Raw genomic sequence first — 19,025 nt, 5'->3', positions numbered from 1 at the left:
CCGTCGAGAGGCTGTATTTGCGATCACGCTCATGCAGCCTAGCTTGCCCACGGTGGTCGTCAAACAATTGATTGAAGACAAGAGTGAGGATTTCATTGGAAAGTTCGGGAAGCTATGGACGACTTGCAATGGCCTCGGTGGACATGCTGTCGTCTTACTCGCAGTGGTTGAACAGACGCAGAGGTTTGCAATGTGCGGGTGTGAAGGTTGGTGAAATGTCTTCAAGCAAACAAACAGGAGATTACTGCGTGGCTGGGACTCTTGACACATGCATGCACTCTGCCGGGCGACGACGTGTAGTCGTTAGAATCGTGCATCGAGAAAGTGATAGATATCTTCGTTTGTGCTACAGCATACATGACGCATGCTAACTCTGCTCAACATAGCCCATCAGCAAATGAATCTGTGTCTTCGGGGCATGGAATACGGTGTGTTGGCAAAGAGTAAGACTGATTATATCCAGACCATATGTCCGGTCTGTTCCATAAAGAATTAGGCCACACGAGAAGTGGGTCTGATCGGCATCGTCCAAGTGCTTGTAGCCGCCCATGGCCACCGTGTTTCCTTATCGTGTCTTTTTATCCGGTCCAGCAGTCCCTCTCAGCTTGTTTAGCTTGAACGTCCTTGTGAAGTAAAGATCAAGCGCCGCAGTCGGTAGATATGTCCACGCGAACCATACGACCCAGCTCATCTTGCCCTCCCATATCCATCTCGTCTTGGAGAGTATGCCGTCTCCAGCAAGCACCTGCCTCACGCAACTGCTTGCGTATTGCTTGGTATCCATGCCCAACTCTTGACTGTGTTTTAATCTTCGCTCGTACTCGGTAGCAAGCGGTTGCATGTAGGAGCCCGGCGGCAGAGTTCGGTGCGTTCGCGCGATGTTCGATGTGACGCCGCCAGTCACGACGTTGATAACGCGTACGCCCAGAGGAGCGAGTTCGACGCGTAGGGTGTCGGAGTAGGCGTGCAGCGCAGCTTTAGAGGCATTGTATGGTGCACCCCAAACATAGGGCATGATACCAGCTAACGATCCAGTTTGTACGATTGTACCCTTTGCTTCTACTACAAGAGGGGTAAAGGTCTTGCACATCTCCATGACAGAGAAGACGTTGACTTGGAAAAGCTCCTGCAGCTCATCCTCGTCGTAGTCCAGCGCTGGTATAACGTAGTTGCGTCCGGCATTGTTGTATAGTATGTCAAGTTTTCCACTCGTGATCTCAGTGACGCGCTGGTGGAGTGCGCGTATGGATTCCTTGTGGGGAAGTTCGAGGGGTAGATATGTGATGTTAGGGTGCGGCGAGGTGTATTTGGACGGATCGCGAACGGTTCCCAGAACTTGGAAGCCTGTATACACCGATTAGTAACCAAGAATCATGGAGACATGGTGTTATACTGACCTCGTTCGGCGAATTCCAGCGCGAGATAGTGCCCAATGCCGCCGGGCGTACATCTGCTCGCGTCAGTTGGAGCTAGAAAGAGCTAAGCCTACGACTGTCGCGACTTGTAGCAGTACTTACCCCGTGACCAAAGCGAATTGCGTTCTCTTTCCTTCAGCCATTGTGTGTGTGTGTTAACAGCTGCCAATGTGTTAATGGTAGCAGGTGTCACAGCCCACGAGGCGCATTATGCAGATCCGCCTCGGTTGTTCCTGCCACTAGCGCGTCGACGTCACACACGCCCTGTCCGTATCTTGAACCCACCAACTGACCTATCATGTCATCGACTACCATAATGCCTGACTAGCATATGTTCCCGAGCGTTCCATTAGAAGATGGAGCTTAGCTGATAATGTTCCTTTTTGGATTCTGTTTTATGTTTCCTTTCCTCCACTCTTGCCCTTGCATCCTCATCGATTGATTGCCGTTGCGACCGCGGATCCGCTTCCGAAGTATCCTACAATCGTAATTTTGAGATATACAGGATTCAAAGACATCATGACGGCGTCACAATGGCTGAGCGAGCACATTCCGACGCTTCTTCGCCCGTCCATTTTGCTTTTCATTGCAGCATATCGTGAGTAGCATTGCAGCTATCATCTAGAGTACCTATACTGACTCGTACATAGACTTCGTAATGACCATGTTTGAAGTCGTGTTCTATGACTGGCGCCCATTCTCACTTTTCAACGTCACCAAACTCCGATTCAAGGCCTTCGCCCGCCTCTGGAAGAACAACGGCGAAGCAATGTCTGCTGAAATGCCAGGCCCGACATTCTCGCTTTTGGCCCAGTGCAAAGGCGTTATTCTTGACATCGGCCCTGGATCCGGAGAGATGCTTTCACGTTTTAACCCGGATATCATTACTGCTGTGTATGGGGCTGAGCCTGCCGAAGACTTGCATCCAGGGTTATTGAAGAACGCGGAGAAGAGAGGGTTTGGTAGCAAGTTCCATGCCATGGTCTGTGGCGCTGAGCCAGAGAGTCTAATTCCAGCATTGCACAAGAGCGGGATCCTGGATGTTAGTGGAAAAGGCGGGCTGGCGTCCGATGGTGTGTTCGATGAGATCTGCTGCACTCGCGTGCTTTGTGGCGTTCCCCATCCAGAGCAAACTATCAAGGGACTCTACAACCTTCTCAAGCCTGGCGGTCGCATGGTGATCTGCGAACACGTAGCGAACCCCTGGAGGACCGAAGGTAGAGTCTCTGCACGCTTTATGCAACTGGTGTATACGATTCTTGGGTGGCCATTCTTCATGGGTGGGTGTGAGCTTCAGAGGCATACGCCGGACTTCTTGAGGGACGCAGGTGAATGGGATAAATTTGATCTGAAGTACTACGGTCCGCAAGACTGTATACCGTTCATCGTTGGAGAGCTGATCAAGAAGAATGGTTCGTTAGACAAGAGTTACGCTGAGGCTGTCAAAGAGTGAATGGAGGATCAAGATGTGGTGAAGTGGTTGTAAAATTACTGTAGATGTAAGGCCGCCAGATCTAGTACATAAAAGTGCTGCGTAGATATCGCAGGTATGGCTTTGCTTGAAGGGACATTAGGTTGCTTAAGTTGGTACTGTTGTACATGTGCAGTAGAGTTCCGCTCAAACAAAAAAAAGCCAGTGTTCATTTCCCCATCGCATTACTTATTACACTCCGTTTCATGAGATAATCGCGTTGCCGAAAACCAACAGCAAAGAGACCACAGCCCATCGTGGCCAATACATTTTTTCCGGGGCAGCATTCGTAGTCTGCTCTGGCGCAGTAGCAGCTGCCGTTGGAGAGCCTGTTCCCTCCGCACTTGACAAAACAATTGTTGACACAGTAGCCGGCGGTTCTGCGGCTGAAGATGCAGGAATGCCGCTCGACGGGACGACCGAGTTCACTGGGCTACCTGATGCTGCTGATGTAGGGGTAGGGGTCGCAGCTGAAGAAGGGGAGTCCGCGTTTCCAGGCACGTTCGCATCATCCGTGGGTGTAGCACTCGCAGCCGCATCTGACCCACCAGTAGCAGTAGACACTCTGGCCGTCGTGCTACTCGCTGGTCTCGGTGTTGGTAGGCTACTAGGTAACGCTTCTGCGCTGTCACCTGCACAATCTGCCTGACCACCAAGCTTCACAACCATTCCTACTCCAGCCATCGCGTCCCCTAAACCATTGTCATCTTGGAATTTCGTGATATCAAAGGCCTCGTCGTCTCCTGGCAATTGCAGATCTGTGATCTCTTTCCGTCCCGGGTTCGTGTACATGAGGAAACTGTACTGTCGGTCATCTCCTTTCTCGCCGACGGAGCCAGGAGCAACGTAATCCAGAAGAGCAGGTGAATCGGTTTCGATGTTGGTGATGTCGAAGTTGTTCTTGAAGTTCGCCCGAGCGTAGTGGAGTTTCCGAGCGTTTGGACATGTGCTATCCACCATGATGATTGTGTACAGCGTGCCAGGGGAGATGCCACTGCTATCACCAAGAGCGAACGTGGGCTCCTTTGCTACAGCTAAACGATGTGAGTTTTTGTATTCTATGTTGAGCTGAACGACTCACCATCTTTCTCGAACACTGTTCCGTCCTTGAAGCCATTGATTGCTTCGCCTGTGAAAGAGACCTGTACCTCGTCTCCACCTGAACGGAAGCCAGATCGAAGATCTTCGGGTATAATTGTGTCGTCTTGCGCTGCGACGAATGCCGCGAAGGCAGCAATGAATGTTGCATGCTTGAGAAAGCGAATAGCCATGGTGTGTAGATTTGAGAAGATGCTAGGCGGAAAGGGTTCAGGTCTGGCGCGCTGTCGATGGTGTTTTACTCCCTTCTAAAGCACATTGGAGCCCCAGGATATATACACCCTCCATAATTTCTGCATACTCTGTGAACCTAGGGCGAAGTTTACGCCGCGTTGTCCTCCCCACACAGTCCACTGCGCCCCAAACCCCGGAAGGCCGTTGTGTCCGGCAGATGTCGGTGAAAATAGACCTTGGCAGTTCAATATTGCTTGATCTCCAGACGATAAGCGCACAATCATACCATTTTAGGTGGTTTGTTGGCGCCCGGCTGTGCTTGTCAGCTGTTTTGGTTTCATGTCGTTTCGGCAATCAGGCAGCCGGGCGCTTCTGACAAACGATCGGCTTTACTAAGATTTGCGCATCGGCGGCGTACCCTTGGTTGCCTCTGGGTTGCGACAAGTAGACGAGACGGTACTGTGCCTGAGATATTGTTGCGAAACTCAGGTGTCACTGCCGAGCCCTTCGGGTCTTCAAAACGCGTGTACCAACGCAGAGACTCCACGGGAACTACTCCCAGACTTCCAAATTCTCGTACACTTGCAGCATCCAGTATGAGAGGAACCAATCCTTATCCTACTTGTAGGAACAGTTTGGAAGTGGGCTAGCATTAGGGAGAGTACTCAACTGTGCACGGTGCGACAGCGACACTTGGGTGTGGGATACATTTATCGCATCCGCGCGATGCTAACACTACGAAAAGCTTGATTGGAAGCCGGCGACGATTATACAGTACTTTGAGAAACGAATGCGATGCTGTGTCTTGGTATCTCAGGACTCACGGCGCACCGGAGGCGGGGTTGTTCCGGCGCCGCACCACGCCAAGGCTCTGCTTAGCGATTTTTGGCGCCCCACACAACTTGAAGGTCATCGAATTCGACACCCAGACGCTCCCACTCTCGTCAACTCATCACAACCGCCAAAATGACGAAGCGCACAAAGAAGGTCGGCATCACCGGAAAGTACGGTACCCGTTACGGTGCCTCGCTCCGTAAGCAGTAAGTACTCCCTCGCCGCAATCGCAGAGCCAGGGACAGCTATACTGACAATATCTAGGGTCAAGAAGATGGAGGTGCGCAATCCCACACGACCTGTACAACCTCAGTAGAACAAGTCACTCACCTACAATAGATCACACAACACGCCCGCTACGTCTGCCAATTCTGCGGAAAGAACTCTGTCAAGCGTGAGGCCGTCGGTATCTGGAACTGCAGGTCTTGCCGCAAGACCACCGCTGGAGGAGCCTACACCGTCTCGTAAGACTCCCCGCACACCACCGCACCCATATGTCGATGCGCAAAGACTGGCCGTATCGATACAGAACAGGACAAAGCTAACCGCTACCCACAGAACTCCCGCTGCTGCCGCCACTAGGTCAACGATCCGTCGTCTCCGAGAGATTGCTGAGGTTTAAGGGAACAATGAGCATTGGGTGGAGTTCTTCGAGAGTTTTCTCTGCATCGGCAGCCATAATCCGATAAAAGGCTCATCGCAGCATTCGGATGCTGGTCTCATAACGACCAGGGGTTCATCAGGGAATCATACAAAACAATGGCACGATCATGACAAAACAACCACCTCGTTCTTTGCGCGCCTACAAGCTGTGATGAATACGTCGATGATCTGGGCACGTCATCGGATTTATCCTCTAAGGCTTGTGCTCTCTTACCACGCGTCGTGCCCATCGTCTTAGTCAACTCGCTAATCCTGTAGGTTCGTCGCATTCCTGGGGTATGCAGCGGTACCGTTGCAGCAGGCATGGACACTGCGCCGACTATATGGATCTACATTGGTGTCATCATACTGACAACTGCACCGTTTTTTGCACCCAGAGTGTTGTAGTCATAATACCTTGTTTCGTCACTTGCACCACATTTCACCAATGAATGATATACACACCTACAGAGACTAATAGGGGCGACTTTATCTAGATGTCTATAATGCCTCGAGATTTCTTTGATTTCAGTTTTGACAACAATGTAGACTGCCAGAACACGGGTTCAGTCTGCTCGATTTGTGAGGTGCTCGCGCTGAACAAGTCGTGGGTAATCTTCGGCTCGTAGAAGTCTAGTCCGTGCAGATGCAAACTCACCACTCTCCCACGTGCCACCTTGGATTCGAGAAGGAAAGCTTCTATCGTCGCTTCGGCTCACATCCATCTCACATCCATCGGTTCAACAACGTTACTTCAGATGGCGCTATAATCGCCAGTGCACATACTCGAGGACGGACAGACCGTACACAAGATGGTTCGCGCTGTCATCGGAGAGGTCGGTATTGCCCCAAGGTGGATTAGGCATATGTGTGAGGTACGAATGTATTATGCGACAGCCCCGTATATTTGCCATATTATGCAGGAGTGACTGAGCCAACCGAGCGTTGCTATCGTAAAATCGTGAGGCACACGGTGGAGGTCACTCTACGATCATCGATGCGACTGAAGTCATACGCGAAGAACATCTGGATCAGACCACCTGAACGCCCGTTACACGCGTGCTCGGACATGCACGGCTGACGAAGATAGGCTACAATCTAGGCCTCTCCGAAACATATGCAAATTTTGGCATAGGCCATCCACGCGCGACGTCATGCCGTGATCCTGCCGACCGGACCGCCCACTAAGTGGAGTCCCGCAGAGCCTCAACACCAAACTCTTCTCACAGTCCTGGAACGCTAGAGCACATAGTGTCCGTACACGTTAGAGATAGCAGATTTTTCTCGTCCGTCCACGCTTCGTAATGACACTAAGTGAATCTATTGGGCATTTGTGCACTCATACTATGACGTCAAAGCTGATAAACCTGGGATACCCCTTTGTAATGGCACATCGTCCCTCGTGCCAGCCTGTCGGGTGTTTACGGTCAGGCCATGGACGGGATGAATGCCATCCCACACACCGCCCCTAGTGGCGACGATGCCGTCCCTCGCCGGTCTTGAGGAGCAGGATATACATATCTGCTTTCCGGCTCCCAAATCCCATTCCTCTCTCTGATTACGGTCGTCACTCCGCGCCCATTCCTTTGTTTTCCAAATAGGAACCCCCACTTTAATCTTCGATCAACATGTCTGGGTACTACGGTCCCTCCTTCAACCACAAGTCTTCGCGACCTCCATCTCTTGCTGCCTCGAGAGCAAATTCATCATACAGAGTAGCTCGCAGTGCACCCGTCACACCTCGCAATGGTTCGATCATCACCCCTCGCAATGGTTCCATTGCCGCTACAATCGCCGGCACGACTGCAGCACAAACAGCAGCCAACACCGCGGCCAACACAGGTGCTACGACACCCGCGTTGCTCTCGAGAGTGAACAGCAAACTAGAGGAGGAAGCCAACGGCAAAGAAGAAGCCCCTTCCATGAACTCGGAAGTATTGCGCAACGAGAAGGGCGAGCTCATTGTTGGAAGGATCGCGGGCGGCAAGCATCTTACCGACGATATCGAGGACATCGATCCTGGTTGTGGTGAGATCAAGAAGGTCGACTGCGACATGCCTCTTACATTGACCGAGATGGTCCACCATGAGGGCAAGGACTACATCGTACTCAGCTTTGCCACTGGTGACAAAGAGAACCCGTTCAACTGGAACCCCTGGTACAAGCGCAGTATCACCACGATGCTGAACTTGATGACTCTGTTCATCGGTCTCGCGACAACGGCATATAGTTCGGGCATCAACAGGATGTGCGAGGAGTTCGGTGTCGACACAATTTACGGTCAGCTTGGACTGTTCACCTTCAACATTTCGTGTGCCATCGCTCCCATGGTACTGGCTCCCTTCTGCGAGCTTGTAGGCCGTAAGATCGTATACGCCAGTGCCTTTCTCTGCTTCTCGCTCATCTTCATCGGTCTCGCGCTCGCACAGAACATATCCACCATCATCGGCCTCCGTCTACTGCTTGGTCTCTTCGGTTGTGTCGGTACCATCCTCGTCGGTGGTACTTTCGACGACATGTACGAACCCCACAAGCGTGGTCGACCCATGGCCATGTTCGCTTTCGTCGCTATCTTCGGTACTGTCGCTGCACCCATCTACGCCGGGTTCATCGACCAATCGCTCGGATGGCGATGGGTTGAAGGTATCCAGGGTCTCGCCAACATTCCTCTCCTGATCCTCATCTTCGTCGCCTTTCCCGAGACACGCGGCGGTGCCAGACTACACAAGCGAGCCAAGCAGCTGCAAAAGGCAACTGGCGATGAGCGATACGTTGCGGAAGACGACATTTACACCCCCGATGTCAAGTCCATGCTGAAGGCTTCGTCCGTCAAGGCCATCCGCATGCTTGTCACAGAACCCGTCGTCTTTGCCTTCGGTCTCTGGATCGCCTTCTGCTGGGCCGTCGTCTTCCTGTTCCTTTCGGTCATTCCAATTACTTTCACCGAGAAGCGTGGTTGGTCTGAAGGTGTCAGTGGTCTGCCTTACATCTCTCTTGCCATCGGTACTTTCCTCGGCTGGGCTGCCCACCACCTCCAGATGCGCAAGTACAACCAACTCCAAGAAGATCCCAACGTCCGCATCGTTCCCGAACACCGTCTCTATGGCGCCATGTTCGGCGCTGTCTGGCTGCCTATCGGTCTCTTCATCTACTCCTTCACGCAATACGGATACCTGAGCTGGGTTGGCCCCGTCATCGGTCTCGCGCCCATCGCATTCGGTATCTTCTTCGTTTTCGAGAGCACTTACTCCTACACTGCCGATTGTTATGGCGAGACGTCTTCCTCGGCTATCGCTGGTCAGGGATTGATGAGGAACACGCTTGGTGCTGTTACGCCACTTTTCGCGAGCGCTTTCTTCCACAACGTAGGAAGCCAGTATGCGGGTTTAATCCTTGCGATGTTCGGAACGGTGTTGAGTTTGATTCCGTTCGTCATGTTCAAGTACGGGCATCTGCTCCGCGCGAGGAGTAAGTTAGCAAAGGAGTATTAGTAGGGGAGAGTCGTTCAGATATTCATAGCGCATTAGCGTCGCATATTAATCAATTACCTTGTTGCATTCTCTCTTGCACAAATTGTTAAGGGCATGTCGCTGGTTGATGTTTTCGCCGTTCCCTGATGATGCAGATGATGACAAGGAAGGGCACGTGGGTGACTTCCTACAGGTGAAACTCTTCAGCCCTACGCGAAACAACAGGCAACAGCGACGTAGCCTTCTACGTAAGACCTTACAAACGACTACAGTTTTACAACATGCACTCACCCCGACCGCATCTTCTTATTCATTGTTCTCTTAGCTACAGAAGCGGCTTTCCCTCCGAAAAGAGCGAGATTATCGCAGATAGCGCTCGGCCCACAATCCACGAATGCTAGCAGGTCGCAACCCATTCTTTTCCGAGAACACATCATATGTTACCTTCGAAACATACCAAAAAGACGAGGTCTTCCAGTTGCGACAATGAAACCTGTCACTCTGAGCTCAATTTGCGAAAATTGCCAGAACTTTCAGATTGGGCGTTTGTTTGGCGTTACCGAGGCGAAGAAAACTGGAAATACTGATCTGATTAGCGGAAAGTACCGTACCCGCCTGGTACCGGGAGGATGTGGGCTGTGCGACTTCTTCATGGAATGTTTACCGGAACGATGCAAAATACGCGGTGCGGATGGCACATGGTCTGTCTGTATGAACTCTGCCTCTTCTGCCGACGCGAGAGATCCTGCACATGTAGAGGTCTCGTGCTACCCGCCTAAGAAACAAGAGGGAAGCCTAGGGGGTCTAGAGATGATCGTATATTCTGATAAGATCCTCATTGGGAGCGAACATGTTGAAGTCTCACCGTTTGTGTGTGTATCTATCGAAGATTCACAGACTCACGAGCTGCAAGCACCAGCCGCACACCTCGATCTGGCACCGATATCTGATTGGTTGAAGAAAGAAAGATGCACGCAACAGGCTCAGTGGTACAAGGGGGAAGATGGCGAGAGCTTAGATCTCACCGTCATTAACTGCGCTGAGCGCACGCTTGTGCCCTTGCTCAAAGAAGAGCTTTACGCAACGTTGAGCTACGTCTGGGGAAGAGCTGTCCAGCCTCCATTGGATAACACTAATGGTAACCGATTGCCCCGACATCTACCAGATACGATTCAAGACAGTATCGACGTTTGCAACGTGCTGAGCATCCGTTACCTATGGGTTGACAGGTATTGTATATCAGCTGAAAGTAGCCATCTTCGAAGTCTACAGATCAGTAGGATGGACGAAGTATACCAGAACTCGTTCCTTACAATTGTGGCATGTGCAGCTGATGATCCTAACTCTGGTTTGCCAGGAATTTCTAGACGGCGAAATCCGAACCCTTGTATCGAAGTTGTTGGACTTGGCTGTATAGGAGCGCTATCGCAGTCTATCGAGATCCATGCTGGTATCTGGGCGACACGTGCGTGGACATATCAAGAAGCCCTCCTCTCCCAACGGCAAATCTACTTCACGGACAAAGAGACATTCTTTGGGTCAGCTGACGGCATCCAAGGGGAGAGAGGGGTAATTAATAAAAGTAGTTTAGAGCAATTTCTGCCTGGATATTTGCGTACCGGATATCCAGTCCCGGAAACTACGAGCACTGCGCGGGACCGGAACCTCAGAAAATATTTACTCGGAAGACTGCACATATGGGAGTGCATTTCCAACTACTCCATGCGGACCCTATCGTATCAGGGCGATATTCTCAATGCTTTACTCGGTATCTTGGCATACTATCGGCGGGAAAACGGTGTCTGCCATCTGTGGGGCATTCCGTTCTCTACGTTTGTCCTAGCTCCAACGCCAGCGCAGCCCACCCATCTCGATTTCGATCTGGGCCTGCGCTGGATCGTTAATGGTCCTTCCTCTCGCCGGGAAGGATTTCCCAGCTGGTCCTGGACTGGTTGCCACGGTTATGTACAATATCTTGGCATAAATCGGGGGACTCGGTACAACGTAGCTAGGACTAAAGAGGAGGCCATCAAGATCGAGGTAGAGCTTACATCTGGTCGAGTCTTGAAGTGGTCCGACTATCAAGTCGACTACGCGAACATGCAAGATTATGGTCGCGCTCACTCACCAAATGAGAATGCTAATCAACCGAGTCGATTCATCCACCTCGAAGCGCTTACATCTCGGATTATTGCGAAGCACCCGACCAACGGAGGTATCAATTACTACTCTATCGACGCGTCAACAATAGCGCCCGGTATAATGGAGTACTTCGGTTCAGTGGAGAGTCCAAGCCGCACAAAGTCTAATGCAGAGATCGAGGAGAGTCTCCCTCTTGGCTCACTTCTGGCATTGCATCTCCCCCCACTCGATAGCTCGAGCTTGAGAGGAGGCGTCAATAGTAAGTCGCACTATTCGTTCTGGAACGATGGATGCGCACTCCTCATCAGAGATCTTGGAGACCATTGGGAACGAGTCTGCTTGTTGGGGAGTAGAAGGGGCTTGAAAAGAGAGGAGGTTCTCAAAGTCCGCAGGAAGATCCGGTTGGGGTGAGCTCGTGACTACGGCTAGCCTCAATTTCTGTCGCATTCTTCGGAAAAAAAATATCAGGGCAGGAGCCTACATCATCTTCTAGTCTGTATAGTTATTAAGTTACAGTAGTATGTATACTGCAAACTGTGGCACGAATTTTACAAAGATGAACTTCTATTTTTGGCTGAAATCAAGTAATCCCGGGAACTGTCATAGCGCAAATAAAGAATAGAGAGCATGTAACTTTTGGTAAGACTCGATGTAACAAGATGAAGGGATGGTTGACCAGCTCAAGGCGGAACGGATGCCCCCTTGTCAGATGTATTGCTTCTACACCATCGTTAGTCGGAGATTCTGGTTTGAGGATGCATACGTACAGCCTTCCATCCGGCCCAGAGATCCTGATGGGCGTAGCGCTTCATGGTTTCACGAGCTTTCTTCAAAATGCCGTAGTCTCCTACGCAATCGAGTTTTGCGGCCCGGCAGCGGGATGGTAGGAGACCGTCATAATCGGTTCTGGTGTTGTTCAAGTGGGCCCAGTATACCAAAACACTGAGATGCATCGAATTCACACTTTCTGGAAGTGGATGAAGCTCTGCTGCATCCAATACTTTAGTCGTCAAGCCAAATTGGGTCAATGGACAAAGTTTTGATCCACATTTGCCGACGTCCTTAGTAAAAGTGTTATGCAAGGCGGTTTTGCACGTCTGTAGGAGGTCTTGGAGTACTGCAGTACGGGCTTGGCCGGCTTCATCTATACTCAAGATTAGCATCGATGAGACCACATTAATATGACCACCTCATGCAGGAAAAAAGCTGAACAGGCCTGCAGCCTACATCAAGATGAAAACATGCAAAGTGGATGATCCAACGTCAACCTAGGCTCCAGGGTGCTCAGTGCTTTGTCCTTTCTTGAATGATCTGGGCCTATGTACTCACCTTGAATACGCGTGGGGAAATCAGCTCGAACATGCACCAACTTATGGTCGTATACCACGCAGTAGCGCTTGTCTTTGTCGACGGAGATCTCCATGGCCAGCTTGTTAACAAGGTATTCGTAGTCAGCCGTGAACCCGAACGCGGCCGTAATCATCGTAAAGTCTTGAAGATCGATGTCGGAAGGCCAGAATGTACCACCGTCTTTGTGTTGTTGGATCCAATTCTTCAGCTCGGCTGCAGCATGCAGGAGACGCTCTAGGTCGTACTTGTCTGACAAGACTGCAATCTGTACCAGCTCCTGCTGCGATAGCGTCGCAGGCAGCTCTTGAAGTTGCCAGTGAGCAATTCGGAGGACAATGTGAAAGGCGTAGGATGAGTCTTCAGGAAAGGCGATTTCGGACATGCCGCTCTCAGCCCAGTTGCCGTTCATCATGGCATCCCATACTTTGCTGGCATGTCGGAAGACGCCCTTGTTCACTTTGTAGGCTTTTTGACCATCAGCATGCTCCGGAGACCCTACTATGAGGGTAAGGTCGTAGTATCTGTCTATCGTTATGACTTCGAGGTCCGGGTCGGTAATCTTCCTCTTGCTCTGGAGGTCGGATGGCTCATCATCGACCTGTCCGCTACCAAAGATGGAGGAGCCGTTGGTAACTACAGAAGTCTGGATGGGTTGAACGTCAGTTGTATCCTGCGGGCTATCGCCAGCGCTGGAGGCACTTGTTGGTGTAGCCATGATGTAGGAGGTCCGACGACTCGTGATGTTTTTTTGAAGGATGCTTCGTCGGTACTGTATACCCAAAGTATAGGATAGAGTTGATGGTAGAGACCTGGAACAGATCACGTAGGCGGTAGGTATATATTACCGGTCGGACGATCAGCTAGTACTAGCCGAATCTGGCAGACAGGTGAGAGAAGCTTGAACGATACCATCTTCTCCGACGTCGTCTATTCGCCACCGGATCTGAGGTAATGACTTCACGTATCGTGGAAGTTCCTTTACCGACTCCTTCAGTGATTGCAAGATCATAACTTCCAGTAGTTAGAAGCTTGAGTCGTCACCAACGTAGCCCATGCCCTTCCTCCACCAGCTCCAGACACCCATCCTCTGCATACTAATCCCGAAGTCTTTCACGCTCTCCACTTCTTCTAATTTTCCATACGCGACGTGGTCTTCCGCCTCTTTCTCTTCAACCCCCTTTCCGGCAGGCTTCTTTACCAGCTGAAAATCCTTGTAACGCAGCCTCTGAACGCTTGCTACCCATTCCTTTACACCTGTTTCAGAGCCTTGGCAATACATGATGCCTGGACAGCCACCATACCGTAGTAGAGCGTATATGTGACAGTTGGATGCAGCAGCTTTCAACTTGGCCACTTTCTTGCGGGAAGTTATGTGATGAGTTCGTATTAGAGCGTTGTAGATCGGATGAGACATGCCATCAATAGGGGTAATACCCGATGCAGAAGATGGGAGTTGTCTTTGTACTGTCATGTTTGGCGAACGATCCACGGGCATGGATGCGGCCGCACGTGACGTCACTAGCGCAAAATGATTTTCCAAGGATCGCCGAACGCCAATGACGTGCGGGCGAGACGTGAGCGATATTCTCGAACGACTTCAACAACGACCGTATGGATCGCTGCCGTATACGGAACTGTACGTATGGAAAGTTATGAAGCCTACCTTGCTTCATAGAGTCGCCGCCCCATCACCGTCGGTTCTGAGCTTCCTGAGGGCCCAAGTCACCAATGCATTCGAGCGACCGCTGGCGCAATGCGCACAAGTAACCGAGCAACGACGCGGATATAGGACGAGTCTTGGGATGAGATGGACTTCTGATGATGCGACATGCAGGATAAAGACACAAAGTTGCAAGAGGAGAGAGGGCAGTAGGACATTCGCAACTTCGCAATGTCTCCCGGCCAGGAAGGTTTCGCAACCAGTCCTCGAGACTTCGCTTTCTGTTCGACAGGCTACGGCTCTTTCAGTTAGAGACGTCGACCCTCAGGGTCACCGCAGTTTCTCTACAACACCTTCGAACAATGGGTGGAACATTTTCAATTCAGCAAAGATGCGAAAACTGGCCCAACTGCAAGCACCGCAGCCGCCACCGGATGAAACTTCGTCAGGTTCAACAGGGTTCGGAAGCAGTCTGGGACGTATAATGCGACCCACGAACGAGCTCAAGATGCGGTGTACGGAACTTGACGAGCACGGCAACGTTACACTTGTCAGTGGAGAGTTCAAGAAGAGCGAGTTGATCGCTAAGGTACGCATGGCGACGAGTCTATCTAGACTATATAACTGATAGTTGAAAACAGTACGGTCTACTTCCTCGCGATCTCCGCAAAATCGATTCCTCGCTCCTCCCACATATTCTCGTCCGGCCTTCTGCGATCCTGATAAACCTCCTCAACCTTCGTGTCCTTCTGAAGCACAACCGCGTACTTGTCTTTGACGCCTACGGCACCACTGACTCAAAGTCGCAGTCTGTCTTCATGTACGATCTAGATCTCAAACTCCGCCAGAAAGAGTCCACTGTCAACGGCACCCTCGCCTACGAATTTCGAGCACTCGAAGCTGTCCTTATAAGCGTAACATTGAGTCTGGAGAAGGAGTTTGAAGGTGTCAGTGAGCCAGTGGTGAGAGTTCTCAGGGAGCTCGAGGAAGACATAGACAGGGACAAGCTACGGTACCTGCTCATCTACAGTAAGAAGCTGGGTAGTTTCGAACAAAAGGCACGATTGGTCAGGAACGCGCTGGAAGAATTGCTGGAAGCAGATGATGATCTCAGCGCCATGTACCTGACTGAGAAGGCCGAGGGCAAGACGCGCGAAGACGACGATCATACAGAAGTTGAGATGCTCCTGGAGTCTTACCACAAGGTCGCCGACGAAATCGTACAAGCAGCCGAGAACTTGGTGTCGAGCATCAGGAACACTGAGGAGATGTATGTGTTCTATTCGTCTTAATCCGTTTTATATCGCTAACCTTCCACAGTGTCAAAGCCATTCTCGACGCTAACCGCAACTCCCTCATGCTTCTCGATCTCAAATTCTCCATTCTCACCCTCGCGATCACAGCCGGAACCTTCGTCGCTGCTCTCTACGGTATGAACTTGAAGAACTTCATCGAAGAGTCCGATCTTGGTTTCTTCGGCATAAGCGCCTGGTGTTCAGTCTTCGGCTTCTTTGTCGCTGTATACGGACTGTCAAGGCTTCGAAAGGTACAAAGAGTCAGCATGTATGGTCACGGACCTGGTGCGCTCGTTAGCAGAGAGCCGACCAGGCCAACAGTAACCCCAGGCGGAGGATGGGGTCTTGGTGCATGGGGTGGTGGCAGTAGAAACGGGGTCAGTCGAGGGGATATGGGCAGTACGATGCCTACCGGAGCGCCTGATCTGGGAGGTATAACGAAGAGAGGCGATACGCTAGCCAGCGTTATGGAAAGAGAGAGGGCGTTGGCAAGGAAGTTGGCAAAGGTCGAGCAGAGGGCTGACGATGCTACGAGACGTTGAGGTTGGCTCCATCTGCCTGTGTGGAAGGTTCCTGCATTTCTTCGATCTGGTTTCGATCTCTGCTCAGATATCCCTCCTCTTTCTTAGACGCTTTTTGTATGAGTAACGTACGGGTTCGGCTGCATAGCGATGGCGTTTGGGACTGATGATAAGACGAGCATTCTTAGACGGGATACTCAGGGTATATCGTCAATGTACAATAGTGTATGTGTTCATGCCCTGCTCAAGCTTCTCCTGTCTTCCAAGCTATCATAGTTGGTGTGCATCCATCCCTCGCGTCCTTTTGTTCGTGAAGCCTGGCCTGCTGCCACTATGCGCCAATAGTCCTGTCCATGTCCTTGTCTCCACCGTATCCCTGCTCTCTCCTCTGCTTCGCCGCATTCTCATCATCGTCCTTCAATGCTTCAGTACCACCGAATCCGCCTGGTTATGATTAGCTTGCCGTTCGCAACTATAACACTTATCTGCCGTTGACGTACCTTCCGCGTTGGCCTGGCCCGTTGAACTTGTTGTCTTGCCACCCATACCGCCTTCTTGGATACTCTGGCCATATCGGATCTTGTCCGCGGGGGTAATGCCTTGGGTGTTGGGTGCGCCGGGGTCGGAGGTCTTGGTGTTCACTGAGGTGCCTGTTGAGGGGTCTGCAGAGGCCATTGGTTAGCAGTTGCACAATGAAGTTGGCAAGAGAGAGGAAGTCATACCACCTAGTTGACCAGCTTCCTTCGCGTGAGGCTCGACAAAGGTGTGAACGCCTTCGTACTGGTTCTGGCGCTCGCCGCCGGGCTCGGTGTCCATGAGTTTGTCTGACATATTTGCAAGTACGGAGATTGTTTTGCTGTGGATATTGGAAGGCTTATATGTGGAGAATGTAAAGAGTATTTCGATTGTGTGAGCCTGTAGTGGTATTGAAGCTGAGAAACTCTAGGTATGGGGAAAGCTCCATGCTATGACGTAACCGCCAAACGCCGAACGCGAGACGCGCTCTGCAGCGCCAGAACACCCTGGTATGATGACACATTATCTACTTTTCCTCCACGCCTGGACCGTATGCCTGTAAATGTCCGACTATGACGAATCGAAATCGATGCCCATGGCGTAGCTGCGACAGTTGTTAGTACAGGCCTAACTTTCTGGAGTCCAGTACGTACCTCTCGTACAATCTCATGTACTTTGCGACGAAAGCTTCCAAATGAAAGATCTGCTTGGCGCCCATCTTACACCTGTGCTCGTAGAACGCTGCCCACTTGATGACCTCCGGCTTCAGCGCATCTTCTGTCATGGGTATGAGTTTCCAGGTAAGCGTTTTTATGATGGTCGTGGAGTCGATGCAATGCGATAGCAGATCGTACAGTGATGCGCGGACTTGCAGAAGGCGTTGAGGAGATCGCTCCTCGACGATTTGGCGGGCGATTTGCTGGATGAGTGCTTCCCAGTCTGGCGGTGGGATGTGCGTCTGGTCCGTGATTTTCTCGCTGTTGATACATTAGTATGAGGTTGGGGGTGTAGAAAGAGATGAAGCCATACTTTTGAGCGTGTACTGCTTCGAACATCAACAGCGCTTTCCTCAGGTTTCGCCCGCTGTCCCTCGCTATCCTCTGGTTCAGACTCTCAACATCCTTCCATCCCTCCTTCTTGCCCACTTTGCTCAAAACACTGCAGATCTCGGTCTCTGTAGGCGCTGACACCCTCACAAGTAGCGTTCTACTCCTGATGGGCGCAATGATGTTGCTTGTCGAATTGGCGAGCAGGATCAATCGCAAGTTGGGACTGTATTTCTCCATGGTCCGTCTCAGCGCTGCCTGCGCATCTCTTGTCAAGTGGTCTGCCTCGTTGATCACCACCACCTTGAAGCGCTGCTTTGCGCCCAAGTCGACTTGTTGTGTTTGCGCAACCTCCTTCAGCAGGTCTTGGACAACCACTCTGTCATAGTTTCCGACATCTGAAGGTGTGATTTCGAGGTGATATACAGAAGCGACGATGTTGAATTCGAGTTTGCGGTTCGTGGTGGTCTGGAAGACGCGCGCGTCGATCTTGATCTTTTCGACACCAGGACCGTATAGTTCTTTGAGTGTTGCGACGATTCGCGTCTTCTTTCCTGCACCGGAAGGACCGTATACGAGGAGATGTGGGAAGTCGCCGCTTTGTGCCTATAGGGTGTTGCGTTAGTTGCCATGTCCAACGGGGAGGTGGATGGATTCCTTACAAGGGCTCGAAGACGATCTGAAAGCTCGGGATGGTAACTGAGCGCCTCGAGATTGCGCGGTCGGTGTTTATCTACTAGAAGCGCCATTGTGTGGATACGTCGTGGTGTTGTTCGTGAATTTGCGGGTATCAGTGGATGGTGAGTTGGACGCGTCCGGGCGACGCGTAAAGTGGTGGGCTAGCTTGGCAGCCCACACGTCGACGCCTGATCGCGCTCTTCGTCACACTCCATCTTAAAACCACGTTTCTTGGATTTCTAGTGCAACGTCTCCCTTACTCGCAGACAGACCAGCCATTTAGTACTCTACCAAATGCATTTTCCGTCCGTCGCTCGAGCCATAAACCCATCACCGAGGCGTGTCTTTCCCAATGGAATCCAAGCCAGCCTGCAACGCCTAGAAGAAGACACGTGCTAGTGTCGTCGCGCAAGCCGGATGTACTTCAAGGAAACTAATGAATCAATCTCGTACAATATAGCTGGGGCTGTCTACTACAAAGATTCCTTCCAGCATTCTATCGCGAGTAGCTCATTACGTATACTCCGGCCTTCATGACAACGATAGAGATATGGACTAATAGAAGGGTTGTGTTCGAGAATCTGGCATTATTATCTGAGTCGGGTTCGACTTTCGTTCCGGCATCTAGCGCTTTTTTCCTCGAAAGCACGCGTATACGCCAGAGATATCTTAAACCTGCTGCAGATTCAGGCTCCATGGGACTGAACACTTGC

At 51.3% G+C, this 19,025-nt stretch overlaps 11 protein-coding genes across 11 annotated transcripts; 5 read left to right on the top strand and 6 right to left on the bottom strand.

Annotated features, from left to right (window-relative positions):
* Positions 1-301: 301 nt before the first annotated feature.
* Positions 302-1,606, bottom strand: BKA58DRAFT_180691 (uncharacterized protein). Its single transcript, XM_046165386.1, has 3 exons — positions 1,518-1,606; positions 1,398-1,450; positions 302-1,344 (listed from the first exon to the last, which is right to left on the bottom strand). Exons 1-3 carry the CDS (start codon positions 1,556-1,558, stop codon positions 566-568), a joined length of 873 nt encoding a protein of 290 aa, XP_046025520.1. The 5' UTR covers positions 1,559-1,606; the 3' UTR covers positions 302-565.
* A 125-nt stretch (positions 1,607-1,731) lies between these two features.
* BKA58DRAFT_180529 (S-adenosyl-L-methionine-dependent methyltransferase) lies at positions 1,732-2,979 on the top strand. Its single transcript, XM_046165380.1, has 2 exons — positions 1,732-2,013; positions 2,066-2,979. The coding sequence occupies exons 1-2, from the start codon at positions 1,935-1,937 to the stop codon at positions 2,866-2,868; spliced, it is 882 nt and encodes a 293-aa protein (XP_046025519.1). The 5' UTR covers positions 1,732-1,934; the 3' UTR covers positions 2,869-2,979.
* Positions 2,980-3,090: 111 nt separating this feature from the next.
* BKA58DRAFT_316123 (uncharacterized protein) lies at positions 3,091-4,157 on the bottom strand (the record flags this gene model as incomplete). The annotated part of the gene is made up of 2 exons (XM_046167560.1): positions 3,091-3,920; positions 3,968-4,157. 2 exons carry the CDS (start codon positions 4,155-4,157, stop codon positions 3,091-3,093), a joined length of 1,020 nt encoding a protein of 339 aa, XP_046025518.1.
* A 967-nt stretch (positions 4,158-5,124) lies between these two features.
* BKA58DRAFT_314689 (ribosomal protein L37ae) lies at positions 5,125-5,614 on the top strand (the record flags this gene model as incomplete). The annotated part of the gene is made up of 4 exons (XM_046167487.1): positions 5,125-5,198; positions 5,257-5,272; positions 5,332-5,456; positions 5,551-5,614. 4 exons carry the CDS (start codon positions 5,125-5,127, stop codon positions 5,612-5,614), a joined length of 279 nt encoding a protein of 92 aa, XP_046025517.1.
* Positions 5,615-6,909: 1,295 nt separating this feature from the next.
* On the top strand, positions 6,910-9,253 carry BKA58DRAFT_180687 (fructose facilitator). The gene has a single exon (XM_046165385.1). It carries the CDS (start codon positions 7,263-7,265, stop codon positions 9,123-9,125), a length of 1,863 nt encoding a protein of 620 aa, XP_046025516.1. The 5' UTR covers positions 6,910-7,262; the 3' UTR covers positions 9,126-9,253.
* Positions 9,254-9,914: 661 nt separating this feature from the next.
* BKA58DRAFT_315731 (heterokaryon incompatibility protein-domain-containing protein) lies at positions 9,915-11,051 on the top strand (the record flags this gene model as incomplete). Its single annotated transcript, XM_046167537.1, has 1 exon — positions 9,915-11,051. A coding segment is annotated over one exon (1,137 nt), but the record flags the coding sequence as incomplete, so codon positions are not given.
* A 1,058-nt stretch (positions 11,052-12,109) lies between these two features.
* On the bottom strand, positions 12,110-13,464 carry BKA58DRAFT_180544 (uncharacterized protein). Its single transcript, XM_046165382.1, has 2 exons — positions 12,576-13,464; positions 12,110-12,519 (listed from the first exon to the last, which is right to left on the bottom strand). The coding sequence occupies exons 1-2, from the start codon at positions 13,309-13,311 to the stop codon at positions 12,515-12,517; spliced, it is 741 nt and encodes a 246-aa protein (XP_046025514.1). The 5' UTR covers positions 13,312-13,464; the 3' UTR covers positions 12,110-12,514.
* BKA58DRAFT_180543 (uncharacterized protein) lies at positions 13,465-14,055 on the bottom strand. Its single transcript, XM_046165381.1, has one exon. It carries the CDS (start codon positions 14,008-14,010, stop codon positions 13,618-13,620), a length of 393 nt encoding a protein of 130 aa, XP_046025513.1. The 5' UTR covers positions 14,011-14,055; the 3' UTR covers positions 13,465-13,617.
* Positions 14,056-14,398: 343 nt separating this feature from the next.
* BKA58DRAFT_314984 (inner membrane magnesium transporter mrs2, mitochondrial precursor) lies at positions 14,399-16,093 on the top strand (the record flags this gene model as incomplete). The annotated part of the gene is made up of 3 exons (XM_046167498.1): positions 14,399-14,845; positions 14,898-15,526; positions 15,577-16,093. 3 exons carry the CDS (start codon positions 14,399-14,401, stop codon positions 16,091-16,093), a joined length of 1,593 nt encoding a protein of 530 aa, XP_046025512.1.
* Positions 16,094-16,324: 231 nt separating this feature from the next.
* Positions 16,325-16,947, bottom strand: BKA58DRAFT_339527 (uncharacterized protein). Its single transcript, XM_046168314.1, has 3 exons — positions 16,795-16,947; positions 16,573-16,734; positions 16,325-16,516 (listed from the first exon to the last, which is right to left on the bottom strand). The coding sequence occupies exons 1-3, from the start codon at positions 16,901-16,903 to the stop codon at positions 16,404-16,406; spliced, it is 384 nt and encodes a 127-aa protein (XP_046025511.1). The 5' UTR covers positions 16,904-16,947; the 3' UTR covers positions 16,325-16,403.
* BKA58DRAFT_339526 (P-loop containing nucleoside triphosphate hydrolase protein) lies at positions 16,948-18,459 on the bottom strand. The gene is made up of 4 exons (XM_046168313.1): positions 18,297-18,459; positions 17,618-18,240; positions 17,242-17,565; positions 16,948-17,192 (listed from the first exon to the last, which is right to left on the bottom strand). Exons 1-4 carry the CDS (start codon positions 18,381-18,383, stop codon positions 17,159-17,161), a joined length of 1,068 nt encoding a protein of 355 aa, XP_046025510.1. The 5' UTR covers positions 18,384-18,459; the 3' UTR covers positions 16,948-17,158.
* Between the last annotated feature and the right edge of the window lie 566 nt (positions 18,460-19,025).

The sequence above is a fragment of the Alternaria rosae genome (genome assembly GCF_020736505.1).
Source record: "Alternaria rosae strain MPI-PUGE-AT-0040 chromosome Unknown BKA58scaffold_5, whole genome shotgun sequence".
NCBI classification, from domain to species: Eukaryota; Fungi; Ascomycota; class Dothideomycetes; order Pleosporales; family Pleosporaceae; genus Alternaria; species Alternaria rosae.
Note: the sequence above shows the minus strand (reverse complement) of the source record. Positions and strands in the feature narration are given on the sequence as shown.

Excerpts from the sequence above, each read along its gene's own strand:
- BKA58DRAFT_180529 (XM_046165380.1), top strand. The coding sequence starts at position 1,935 with ATGACGGCGTCACAATGGCTGAGCGAGCACATTCCGACGCTTCTTCGC. Across the intron at positions 2,014-2,065 it reads GCTTTTCATTGCAGCATATC|ACTTCGTAATGACCATGTTT; the intron begins GTGAGTAGCATT and ends ACTCGTACATAG.
- BKA58DRAFT_180543 (XM_046165381.1), bottom strand. The coding sequence starts at position 14,010 with ATGTCTCATCCGATCTACAACGCTCTAATACGAACTCATCACATAACT.
- BKA58DRAFT_180687 (XM_046165385.1), top strand. The coding sequence starts at position 7,263 with ATGTCTGGGTACTACGGTCCCTCCTTCAACCACAAGTCTTCGCGACCT.
- BKA58DRAFT_180544 (XM_046165382.1), bottom strand. The coding sequence starts at position 13,311 with ATGGCTACACCAACAAGTGCCTCCAGCGCTGGCGATAGCCCGCAGGAT.
- BKA58DRAFT_339526 (XM_046168313.1), bottom strand. The coding sequence starts at position 18,383 with ATGGCGCTTCTAGTAGATAAACACCGACCGCGCAATCTCGAGGCGCTC. Across the intron at positions 18,241-18,296 it reads CAGATCGTCTTCGAGCCCTT|GCACAAAGCGGCGACTTCCC; the intron begins GTAAGGAATCCA and ends AACACCCTATAG. Across the intron at positions 17,566-17,617 it reads GAAGCAGTACACGCTCAAAA|CGAGAAAATCACGGACCAGA; the intron begins GTATGGCTTCAT and ends ATGTATCAACAG.
- BKA58DRAFT_339527 (XM_046168314.1), bottom strand. The coding sequence starts at position 16,903 with ATGTCAGACAAACTCATGGACACCGAGCCCGGCGGCGAGCGCCAGAAC. Across the intron at positions 16,735-16,794 it reads GGAAGCTGGTCAACTAGGTG|ACCCCTCAACAGGCACCTCA; the intron begins GTATGACTTCCT and ends TGGCCTCTGCAG. Across the intron at positions 16,517-16,572 it reads GGGCCAGGCCAACGCGGAAG|GCGGATTCGGTGGTACTGAA; the intron begins GTACGTCAACGG and ends AATCATAACCAG.
- BKA58DRAFT_180691 (XM_046165386.1), bottom strand. The coding sequence starts at position 1,558 with ATGGCTGAAGGAAAGAGAACGCAATTCGCTTTGGTCACGGG. Across the intron at positions 1,451-1,517 it reads CAATTCGCTTTGGTCACGGG|ATGTACGCCCGGCGGCATTG; the intron begins GTAAGTACTGCT and ends TGACGCGAGCAG. Across the intron at positions 1,345-1,397 it reads GCTGGAATTCGCCGAACGAG|GCTTCCAAGTTCTGGGAACC; the intron begins GTCAGTATAACA and ends CGGTGTATACAG.